The sequence below is a fragment of the Dendrobates tinctorius genome, unplaced genomic scaffold, assembly GCF_039654945.1.
Source record: "Dendrobates tinctorius isolate UK_male_01 unplaced genomic scaffold, ASM3965494v1 ptg000091l, whole genome shotgun sequence".
Lineage (NCBI taxonomy): Eukaryota > Metazoa > Chordata > Amphibia > Anura > Dendrobatidae > Dendrobates > Dendrobates tinctorius.
The window spans coordinates 14,680,862-14,693,198 of NW_027361759.1; the positions used below are offsets into that span (position 1 = coordinate 14,680,862).

The following is a 12,337-nucleotide window of genomic DNA, read 5'->3' on the forward strand; positions in this document are numbered from 1 at the left end:
AGAAGTTTAAAGCCCATGGCACTGTGGCTAACCTCCCTAGATGTGGACGGAAAAGAAAAATTGACAAGAGATTTCAACGCAAGATTGTGCGGATGTTGGATAAAGAACCTCGACTAACTTCAAGCTGCCCTGCAGTCCGAGGGTACAACAGCGTCAACCCGTACTATCCGTTGGCGTCTGAATGAAAAGGGACTGTATGGTAGGAGACTCAGGAAGACCCCACTTCTTACCTTGAGACATAAAAAAGCCAGGCTGGAGTTTGCCAAAACTTACCTGAAAAAGCCTAAAACGTTTTGGAAGAATGTTCTCTGGTCAGATGAGACAAAAGTAGAGCTTTTTGGGCAAAGGCATCAACATAGAGTTTACAGGAGAAAAAAAGAGGCATTCAAAGAAAAGAACACGGTCCCTACAGTCAAACATGGTGGAGGTTCCCTGATGTTTTGGGGTTGCTTTGCTGCCTCTGGCACTGGACTGCTTGACCGTGTGCATGGCATTATGAAGTCTGAAGACTACCAACAAATTTTGCAGCATAATGTAGGGCCCAGTGTGAGAAAGAAGGGTCTCCCTCAGAGGTCATGGGTCTTCCAGCAGGACAATGACCCAAAACACACTTCAAAAAGCACTAGAAAATGGTTTGAGAGAAAGCACTGGAGACTTCTAAGGTGGCCAGCAATGAGTCCAGACCTGAATCCCAGAGAATACCTGTGGAGAGATCTAAAAATGGCAGTTTGGAGAAGGCACCCTTCAAATATCAGGGACCTGGAGCAGTTTGCCAAAGAAGAATGGTCTAAAATTCCAGCAGAGCATTGTAAGAAACTCATTGATGGTTACTGGAAGCGGTTGGTCGCAGTTATTTTGGCTAAAGGTTGTGCAACCAAGTATTAGGCTGAGGGTGCCAATACTTTTGTCTGGCCCATTTTTGGAGTTTTGTGTGAAATGATCAATGTTTTGCTTTTTGCTTCATTCTCTTTTGTGTTTTTTTCATTTAAGACAAATTAAATGAAGATAATACCAAAGAATTTATGTTTGCAATCATTTTCAGGAAGAAACTGAGTATTATCTGACAGAATTGCAGGGTTGTCAATACTTTTGGCCACAACTGTATCTATTTATTTATTATATATAAATAGAAATATAAAGAAAAAAATTAAACAAACTGAAAATTTTGCAGTGGTCTCCCAATTTTTGCCAGAGGTGTGTGTGTGTGTGTGTGTGTGTGTGTGTGTGTGTGTGTGTGTGTGTGTGTGTGTGTGTGTGTGTATATATATATATATATATATATATATATATATATATATATATATATATATATATATATATATATATATATATATATATATATATATATATATATATACACACACATACACACACACATATATATACACATACATATACACACACACACATACATACAGCTCTGGCAAAAATTAGGAGACCACTGCAAAATTTTCAGTTTGTTTAATTTTTCTCTTTATAGGTATATTTTTGAGTAAAATGTAAATTGCTCTTTTATTCTATAAACTACTGATAACATGTCTCCGAATTTCCAAGCACTAAATTTTGTATTTATTTTCTGAATATGAGAAATGGTCAAAATAACAAAAAAACGCAGTGCTTGTAGACCTCAAATAATGCAGAGAACAAGTTCATAATCATTTAGAAACAACGATACTAATGTTTTAACTCAGGAAGAGTTCAGAAATCAATATTTTGTGGAATAACCATGATTATTAATCACAGCTTTCATGTGTCTTGGCATGCTTTCCACCAGTCTTTCACACTGCTTTTGGGTGACCTTATGCCACTCCTGGTACAAAAATTTAAGCAGTTCTTCTTTGTTTGATGGCTTGTGACTATCCATCTTCCTTTTGATTACATTCCAGAGATTTTAAATGAGGTTCAGGTCTGGAGATTGGGCTGGCCATAACAGGGATTTGAGGTGATGGTCCTTCATCCACACATTGATTGACCTAGCTGTGTGGCATGGCGCATTATCCTGCTGTAAAAAACAGTCCTCAGAGTTGGGGAACATTGCCTGAGCAGAAGGAATCAACCGTTTTTCCAGGATAACCTTGTATGCGGCTTGATTCATATGTCCTTTGCAAAGATTACCCTGTCCAATTCCAGCCTTGCTGAAGCATCCTCCGATCATCACCGATCCTCCACCAAATTTCACAGTGGGTGCAAGACACTGTGGCTTGTACATCTCTCCAGGTCTCCGTCTAATCATTAGACGACCAGGTGTTGGGCAAAGCTGAAAATTAGACTCATCAGAGAAGATTACCTTACTCCAGTCCTCTGTGGTCCAATCCTAAGGGTATGTGCAAACGCTGCGGAATCTGCTGCGAATTCATTGGCGCGGACTTTACAAAATCCGCAGATAAATCAGCAGGTCAAAAGACCTGTGGTTTATCTGTGGATTATCCTGCGGTTTGGCCCTGCGGTTTCACCATCTCCACAATGGTGGAGATAGGAATCCGCAGAAAGAATTGACATGTCAATTCTTTCTGCGGTTTTAGAAAGTGCAGATAATCCGCGCGGAAAATTCCGCAGCGTCTGCACAGCGGTTTCCATTTCCCATAGGGAATAATGGTACTGTACACCGCAGCAGAATCCGCAGCGGATCCGCAGCAGAATCCGCAGCGTGTGCACACACCCTTATGGTCTTTGGCAAACTTCAGCCTGGCTCTCCTTTGCTTCTCATTGATGAAAGGCTTTTTTCTACCTTTACATGACTTGAGCCCTGCCTCTAGGAGCCTGTTAAGGACTGTTCTTGCCGTTCACTTCACCCAAGCTGCCATTTGCCATTCCTTTTGTAGGTCACTTGATGTCATCCTGCGGTTGCTGAGTGACATTCAAATAAAATGACTGTCATCCCGGTCAGTGGAGAGTCGTTTTCGCCCTCTGCCGATCTGTAGCTTTGTTGTCTCCAATATCTGCTGCTTGACCTTGTTGTAATGGACAGCCGTCTTAGAAATTTTAAGCATGGAGGCAACATGACGCTCACTGTATCTCTGCTTGTAAAGACAGAATTGAGCCCTTCTTTTACTCACTCATGACTTTTCTTTTCAACTCCTTTGGCACGGTTAAAAGTTATTTTTTTATTCCTATTACTTTTGGAATATTACTAGCACTTGTTCTGCCATCTAGCTTGTCCTATTGCAAGAGGATTGTAAACATCACAGCAGGGTTTTTTATACTTTCCTTCGCTAAATAAGATTTGGTTCAGGTGATCACCTAATCAGACGCACATTAAGTAGAATAAGGTGTATTCTGGTTGGAATTTTACTGACACTGCAGTCAGAAGTAAACACTTTGGCCTCGATTCATTAAATTCATTAAGTTCTGGCATAAATAACTTTAGAAAGTCGCAAAATATTTTGCACGAGTAGATGAGCAAAACTTTAGTAACTTTTCGTGTTTTCAAGCGAGTTTTGACCAGTTGAATAAAAATGGGTAAAGATGTGGAGAGACAGGAGTGCGATAGGGGCATGAAGGTATAGATCGTCAAATTCTAAAGTGTTTACATCAGGCTGCCACCAGAGCAATAAACAGCTGATCAGTAGGGGTCTGGGTGTCAGGCCTCCATTGATCGGCCTTTTCTATACACTTGGTATGGAAAGTATTCAGACCTCTTTAAATTTTTCACTTTGTTTTTATTGCAGCCATTTGGTAATTTCAAAAAAGTTCATTTTTTCTCATTAATGTACCCTCTGCACCCCTTCTTGACTGAAAAAAAAAAAACAGAAATGTAGAAATTTTTATTTAAAAAGAAAGACTGAAATATCACATGTTCGTAAGTATTCAGACCCTTTGCTCAATATTGAGTAGAAGCACCCTTAGGAGCTAGTACAGCCAAGAGTATTCTTGGGAATGAAGCAAGAAATTTTTCACACCTGGATTTGCAATTGTTTCTTGCAGATCCTCTCCAGTTCTGTCAGGCTGGATGGTGAGTGTTGGTGGACAGCAATTTCCAGGTCTCTCCAGAGATGCTCAATTGGGTTTAGATCAGGGCTCTGGGCTGGGCCAGTCAAGAATGGTCACAGATTTGTTCTGAAGCCACTCCGTTATTTTAGCTGTGTGCTTAGGGTCATTGTCTTGTTGGAAGGTGAACTTCGGCCAAGTCGGAGGTCCAGAGATTTTCCTCCAGGATATCTCTATACTTGGTCGCATTCATGTTTCCTTCAATTGCAACCAGTCGTCCTGTCCCTGAAGCTGAAAAACACGTCCATAGCATGATGCTGCCACCACCATGTTTCACTGTTGGGATTGTATTGAGCAGGTGATGAGCAGTACCTGGTTTTCTCCACACATACCGCTTAGAACTTTTTGGTGATAATTCTATCTTCATCTCATGAGACCAGAGAATCTTATTTCTCAGTCTGGGAGTCCTTCATTTGTTTTTTTTTTTAGCAAACTCTATGCGAGCTTTCATATGTTTTGCACTGAGGAGAGGCTTCCGTTGGACAACTCTGCAATAAAGACCCGACTTGTAGAGGGCTGCAATGATAGTTGACTTTGTGGAACTTTCTCCCATCTCCCTGCTGCATCTGTGGAGTTCAGCCACAGTGATCTTGGGGTTCTTCTTTACCACTCTCACCAAGGCTCTTCTTCCACGATTGCTCAGTTTGGCTGGACGGCCAGGTCTAGAAAGACTTCTGCTGGTCCCAAACTTCTCCCATTTAAGGATTATGAAGCCACTGTGCTCTTAGGAACCTTCACTACTGCAAAAAATATTTTGTAACCTTGGCCAGATGTGTGCCTTGCCACAATTTTGCCTATGAGCTCCTTGGCCAGTTCCTTTGATCTCATGATTCTCATTTGGTCTGACATGCGCTGTGAGGTCCTATATAGACAGGTGTGTGCCTTTACAAATCAAGTCCTATCAGTTTAATTAAACACAGCTGGACTCCAATGAAGGAGTAGAACTATCTCAAGGAGGATCACAAGGAAATGGACAGCATGTGACTTAAATATGAGTGTCTGAGCAAAGGGTCTGAATACTTATGACCATGTGATATTTCAGTTTTTCATTAATGAGAAAAAAAAAGAATTTTTTTGAATTTACCAAATGGAAACAATGAAACAAAGAGTGAAAAATTTAAAGGGGTCTGAATAATTTCCGTACCCACTGTAGATAAATCATCAAATCACTGACCCGAGACAACTCACCTTTTCAAAACAGAACTTCTTCTGCTCCCGCCGTCTACTAACCTCCCTAACTCTGACATTTCCCTCTCCGTGGGTGGCACCACAATAACACCCCGGCAGCAGGCGCGCTGTCTGGGTGTTATGTTTGACACCAATCTCTCCTTCACATCCCATATACAATCTCTTGCCCTCTCTTGCCGCTTACACCTAAAGAACATCTCTAGAATCCGCCATTTTCTCACCATGGAAACAACAAAAACCCTCACTGTAGCATTGATCCACTCCCGCCTGGACTACTGCAACGCTCTATTAATTGGCCTCCCCGTTACTCGACTATCCCCTCTCCAGTCCATACTTAATGCAGCAGCCAGGGTTATCTATCTGGCTAATTGGTACTCGAACACGTCCGCTCTTCGCCAGTCCTTACATTGGCTGCCCATTCATTATAGGATCCAATTCAAAGTACTTGTTTTCACCCAAAAAACTCTCCACGGTGCAGCACCCCCCTTCATCTCCTCCCTCATTTCTGTCTATCGGCCTAACCGACCGCTGCGCTCTGCAAACGACTTTCGACTAACCTCTAAACTAATCCATACCTCCCACTCCCGACTCCAAGACTTCTCCCGCGCTGCGCCAATCCTTTGGAATGCTCTACCCCAAGAAATTAGGACTATCCACAATTTGCATAGTTTCAGGCGCTCCCTCAAAACACATTTGTTCAGAGCGGCCTATCAGGTTCACTAATCAAAGTCATTCTATGTGTAAGTGTGCATGTGTAGCCCATTCACTATCTCCATCCCTCACTCCCTCAAGATGGCTGGACCATAATTGTAAAAACACCATTGTAAATACACACCTGTACTTTGTATCTCCCCCACCTCATTGTAGATTGTAAGCGCTCACGAGCAGGGTTGTCTTATTTTGCTTTAATTATTGTATTGTTAACGTTGTTACTTATGACTTGTGTTTTGAAACTGTTAAACTGTAAAGCGCTGCGGAATATGTTGGCGCTATATAAAGATTATTATTATTATTATTATTAACTCCTTTAAGTGTATCTTTTTATTCTAATATATACAAGGGATTTGGCCTTTTTTATTTTTATCAAGTCATTAACTTTTTTTTATTAAACTAAATTAAAAAAAAAAAAGCAGGGAACAATATTAAACAGCAAATGCATAGAATATTGCTAGGTCAATATCATGCAATTTGATACAGGAGAAGGTACTGGAAGTACTATAGTGAACTACAGAATAGCAAAGCAAACAAAACAGAAAAACAAGTAAAGAAACCAAGGGATACACAAGCTTGAACTGCAGGCTCTGCGTGAACTGCAAATATAGTTACATCTATATACATAAAACTCAAAATCTTTAGCAGCCCGCTCTATACAAATCCACAGTTCTTGCCCGATTTGGGTGAAATTTGGCACGCCCCTTCTCCACCCACAGGAGCAGAATACTGCGCATGTTACATCTCGCTAGCGTCCCCCCCACCCCCGTCATGAAATTGGGGCCCCCGAAGTTAGGCCCTATACATATAATGGGGAAATGTGAAATCTGTAGTAGCTCGCTCTATACAAATCCACAGTTCTCGCCCGATTTGGGTGAAATTTGGCACACCCCCTCTCCACCAACAGGAACAGAATATTGCGCATGATACATCTCACTAGCGTCCCCCGGTCATGAGATTGGGGTCCCCGAATTTAGGCCCTATACATATAATGGAGAAATGTGAAGGTGAAAGTAAAAGTGCTGAGGGGAAAACAACAGTTGTGACTGACAGGGACGGATTATAGCGACGGCGCCAAAGAGTCGCTGCTAAAGGGGCCACACCACCACACAAACGGCACACATACACCAGCCCACAAGCATAATACCACACAATGCCATAACACACCACACAAACACCAGACCACAAATACCACAACACCACATGCACACCACACACGCATGCAAACACAACTTAGTATGTTGTTGGATGGTGAACTTCGGCCAAGTCGGAAGTCCAGAGATTTTCCTCCAGGATATCTCTGTACTAGGTCGCATTCATGTTTCCATCAATTGCAACCAGTCGTCCTGTCCCTGAAGAACACGTCCATAGCATGATGCTGCCACCAGCATGTTTCACTGTTGGGATTGTGTTGAGCAGGTGATGAGCAGCACCCTACGCACACAGATGAACATTACTGGGCAGCAATACTGGTCAGGCGAAAAATGCCTCATAGTAAGATTGTCCTTATTGCTTACTTTACATCAGCAGCTTCAGTGATGAAAGTGAAAGCTGAGCTCTGATTGATTGCTATAGGTAACTAGACAAGTCTGCCTATGAGGCAGTTTTCATTACTGAGATGTGAGCTCCTTCAGGTCATAGTAATACTGTGTGAGGGCTGCTCTGTATTTACTATCCATCCTATTACATCTCTTATCAGTGTCAGGTGAATACTAAAGGGTCATGATACTAAGGACTGTTTTTTTTAAAATGCCGCCCAAAAAACGACCATCTATTGGGCAAGTTCATCCAAAAGCTAAGAAAGCAAAATTGTGTCAAAGAGCTGAGACAAGTGAACAATGTAACTCGTGGCTTGAAAAGAAACGGATGAGACAGGCTAAATGTAAGGCAGCTGAGATATCAGAGCAACGGGAATGTCGTCTTCACTAGAATCGGATAAGGCAGGCTGAAGCAAGGAATACAGAAGCATCTGAACAAAAGGATGAACAGCTGTAATAGTTTATACTACATAATATGTATTGAATATGTAAAATCATGTCAATTTCAAGGTGACACTGAAAATTTTACTTCAGCTACTATAACGAATAATTTAACATTTTCCGTGAGCGAAGCCACAGGTATTCTACTAGTGAAAAAAAAAAAAGCAATAAAAATGTTTCTTACCCAAAGCTGGGGCTAATGAAGGCTGACAATCCAGAGACCTGACCAGATGTGTTATTTTAGTTTTTCTTGCTTTCCTCTTCTGACTTCCCACCAGAGGTTCCTGTGCTGCTGTAGGCTCTGGAATGGCAGGGACAGGATTGGAATTGCTCCTCAGTGCATCATCAGTGGTGTTCTTGTCTTCTGCTATGGCTAAACCAAAAATAAAAATGATAAACATTAACTTAAATAAAAGAAAAAAAAAAAACAGTGAGTAACTTTCATAAATCCCAGCTAAAGTACATGGTAAATAAAAGTAGTATTAATTACACAGTAAAAAAGCTAAACACTTAATCACCAGCGGTTTAGGCTTTGAAAAGCAGCTAAAGAAAACTTGATCATATGGGAGACACCTCTTGACAGTGGCTTATCTTTCCTGAAAACAAAAAGATCAAGCATTGAAATTCAGGGTGTTTGGATGACTTTTATCTATTGTGTATCAGTGAGGCCTTTAAAAACAATGAATCTAGTTCAAACTAATAACAATGACCTACATGGCTGTCCATAACCTGTTTCCTCCACATAGAGAGGCATGTAAAAGTCTGGGCACCCATGGCCAAAATTACTGTTATTGTGAACAGTTAGGCAAATTGAAGATTGAAGGATTTCTAAAAATGCCTAAAGTTAAAGAAAAATATTCAGAACTGAGAGTCCTAAGTGGATCTAAAGTTAAAGCTACATTTCCTTTGTATTTTAGGCAAAAAATATATATTTACATCGGTTACATCTTAAACATTTCAAAAAAAGAAAATGGACCGAAGCAAAAGATTGCACACCCTTGGAGATTTGTGTGCTCTGATGACTTTGACCAAGGTTTCAGATCTTAATTAGCTCGTTGGGGTTATCGTTTGTTCACCATCATCGCTAGGAAATGCCAGGTGATGCAAATTTCCCAGTTTTATAAAAACCCTGCCTTTTCCAACCTTGTGCCAAAAACAGCAGCCATGGTTTTTTGTAAGCAGCTGCCTAGCACTCTGAAAATGGCGGAGGCCCACAAAGCATGAGAAGGCTACAAGAAGATAGCAATGCGTTTTCACGTTACTTTTTCCTCAGTTCGAAATGTAATTAAGAAAATCGCAGTTAACAGGAAAAGTGGAGGTCAAGACAAGTTCTTGAAGACCAAGCAAAATTTTAGTGAGCTGCTCATGGGATTCCTAGAAAGGCTAATCAGAACTCCTGCTTGACTGCAAAAAACTTTCAGAAACATTTAGCAGACTCTGGTGTTGTTGTACATTGTTCTGCTGTTCAGAGACACCTGCACAAATATGGCCTTCATCAGAAGTAAAACCTCTCCTGTGTCCTCACCATAAAATTTAGTGTCACAAGATGGCAAAAATACACCTAAACAATCCTGATGCATTTTGCAAACAAGTCCTGTTTGCCAGGAGGTTAAAATAAAACTCTTTGGCCAAAATGATCAAAAAGTATGTGTGAAGAAAAAAAAAGGGAACAGAATTTCAGCAAAAGAACATCTCGCCATCCATTACGTATGGGGGTGGATAAATCATGCTTTGGGGTTGTGTTGCAGTCAATGGCATGGGAATATTTCACGGGTAGACGGAAAAATGGATTCAATGAAATTTCAACACAATCTTGATGCAAAACGTAAAACAATCTGTAAAAAAAAAACTGAAATTGAAAAGGGGATGGCTTCAACAAATGCATAATGATCCTAAACACACATCAAAATCCACAATAGACTACCTCAAAAGGAGCAAGCTGAAGGTTTTACAATGTCCCTCACAATCCCCTGATCTGATCATCATTGAAAATCTGCGGCTAGTCCTAAAATAGAAGTGAATGCAAGACGATCCAGGAATCTCACAGAACTGGAGGAATATTCCAAGGAAGAATGGCTAAAAATCTCTCAAAATAAGAGTTGAAAGACTCTTGGCTGGCTACAAAAAGCGCTTACAAGCTGTGATGCAGGGTCCTCTCTCTTCTGTATCAGTCTGTCACTGTTTCTTGACTGTAATTTATATTTTTTATGTAACCCTTTCTCACATACACAACACCATGGAATCAATGGTGCTCTAAAAATAAATAATAATAATAGATACAGCAGTCTGATGAGTAGAAAATTGTTAATCACATAGGTTAACCACAGTCCTAAAATTAGCAAGTACAAAAAGCAGGAAGGAGCAGCAGGAAGAGAAAACCCCCTATGACTCCATACCAGAAAGGCGGGGGAGGAAAGGTGTTGTCCAGGCAGCAAACCATTGACTATATAATCGCAAACACAAATAAAGCAAAATATTATTGCCCATGTGATGGTTATATGATCATTAGTTTTTTGTGGTTCATGGTTTTGAATGATGCAGTTGGATGATAGCAGAGAATGATGGCTTAGCTGCTGCTTAGACATAGGCGACATCTAGTATGGAGAATACACTGGAACCATGTCACTGCATGGCATACTTTCTACATGGTGAAGGGTCCTTAGGTAGTTCTACACAAACAAAGCCTTACTTAAACAGTTGTGCGCAAAAGTTTACATACCCCGGCAGAATTTTTGCTTTCTTGGCCCTTTCTCAGAGAATATGAATGATAACACCAAAACTTTTTCCCCACTCATGGTTAGTGGTTGGGTGAAGTCATTTATTGTCAAACTACTGTGTTTTCTCTTTTAAAATCATAATGACAACCCAAAACAATTAAATCACCCTGATGAAAAGTTCACATACCCTGGTGATTTTGGTCTGATCACATGCACAGGAGTTGACACAAATGGGTTTGAATGGCTGCTAATGGTAACATCCTCACCTGTGACCTGTTTGCTTGTAATTAGTGTGAGCATAAAAGCTGAGTGAGTTTCTGGGATCCAGACAGACTATTGCATCTTTCATCCAACTACTGACGTTTCCGGATTGTGAGTCATGGGGAAAGCAAAAGAATTGTCAACGGGTCTACGGGAAAAGGTAGTTGAACTGTATAAAACAGGAAAGGGATACAAAGAGATATCCAAGGAATTGATAATGACAGTCAGCAGCATTCATACTATGATTAACAAATGGAAAATCAGGGGCTCTGTAAAAACAAACCACGGTCAGGTAGACCAACTAAAATGTCATCCACAATTGCCGGGAAAATTGTTCGGGCTGCAAAGAAAAACCCACAAATAACAGTTGAAATACTGGTCTCTCTGAAAACTAGTGGTGTGGCTGTTTCAAGACGCACAATAAAGAGGCACGTGAAGAAAAATGGGCTGCATGGTCGAGTCACCAGAAGAAAGTCATTACTGTGAAAATGCCACAAAGTATCTCGCCTACAATTCGCAAAACAGCACAAAGACAAGCCTCAAAACTTCTGGAACAATGTAATTTTGAGTGAAAAATTGAACTTTTGGCCACAACCATAAACATTACATTTGGAGGCCTATGATGAAAGGAACACCATTCCTACTGTAAGGCAAGGAGGTGCATCGCTGATGTTTTGGGGATGTGTGAGCTACAAAGGCACTTGGTCAAAGTTGAAGGAAAGATGAGTGCAGCACATTATCAGCAAATACTGGAGGCAAATTTGCAATTATCAGCCCGGAAGCTGCACATGGGACGTAGTTGGACATTCCAATATGACAACAATCCAAAACACAAGGTCAAGTCGACCAGTCATTGGCTACAGTAGAACAAAGTGAAGGTTCATCTCGGTCACCTGACCTCAAGATCATTGAGCCACTCTGGGGAGATCTCAAGCACACAGTTCATGCTAGACAGCCCAGGAATTTACAGGAACTGGAAGCTTTTTGCCAAGACGAGTGGGCAGCTTTACCATCTGAGAAAATAAAGAACCTCATCCACAACTACCACAAAAGACTTCAAGCGGTCATTGATGTTAGAGGGGGCAACACACGGTATTAAGAAATGGGGTATGTGAACTTTTGATCAGGGTCATTTGGATGTTTTGGGTTATCATTATGATTTAAAAACAGAAACCACATTAGTGTGACAATAAATGGTTTCACCCAACCACTAACCATGAGTGGAGAAAACGTTTAGGTGTTATCATTCATATTATCTGAAAAAAGGCCAAGAAAGCAAAAATTCTGTCGGGGTATGTAAACTTTTCAGCACAACTGTAGATGCCATACTTATCGCATTCTTCAAGAAGATGAACTACGTAAATGTGCTTTATCTTTTAATGACAGAATATAAATTAAGCTAAAGTATACAAAAAGAAATTTACAGCAATAGCAATGAAGCAAAGTTCAGTCGATGAAACCTGTAAAAATACCGCAGATGTGTGGAGTTGCTGA

The 12,337-nt window shown here is 40.7% G+C and overlaps 1 protein-coding gene across 3 annotated transcripts in view; it reads right to left on the reverse strand.

The window, feature by feature from the left end:
• The window catches only part of BBX (BBX high mobility group box domain containing), an 87,032-nt gene that overhangs the window by 16,210 nt on the left and 58,485 nt on the right, over positions 1–12,337 (reverse strand). For all 3 annotated transcript variants that reach the window (XM_073586260.1, XM_073586261.1, XM_073586259.1), the window contains one exon: positions 8,050–8,238. In XM_073586260.1, coding sequence (XP_073442361.1) covers positions 8,050–8,238 — 189 coding nt within the window. The remainder of the gene's footprint in view (positions 1–8,049; positions 8,239–12,337) is intronic.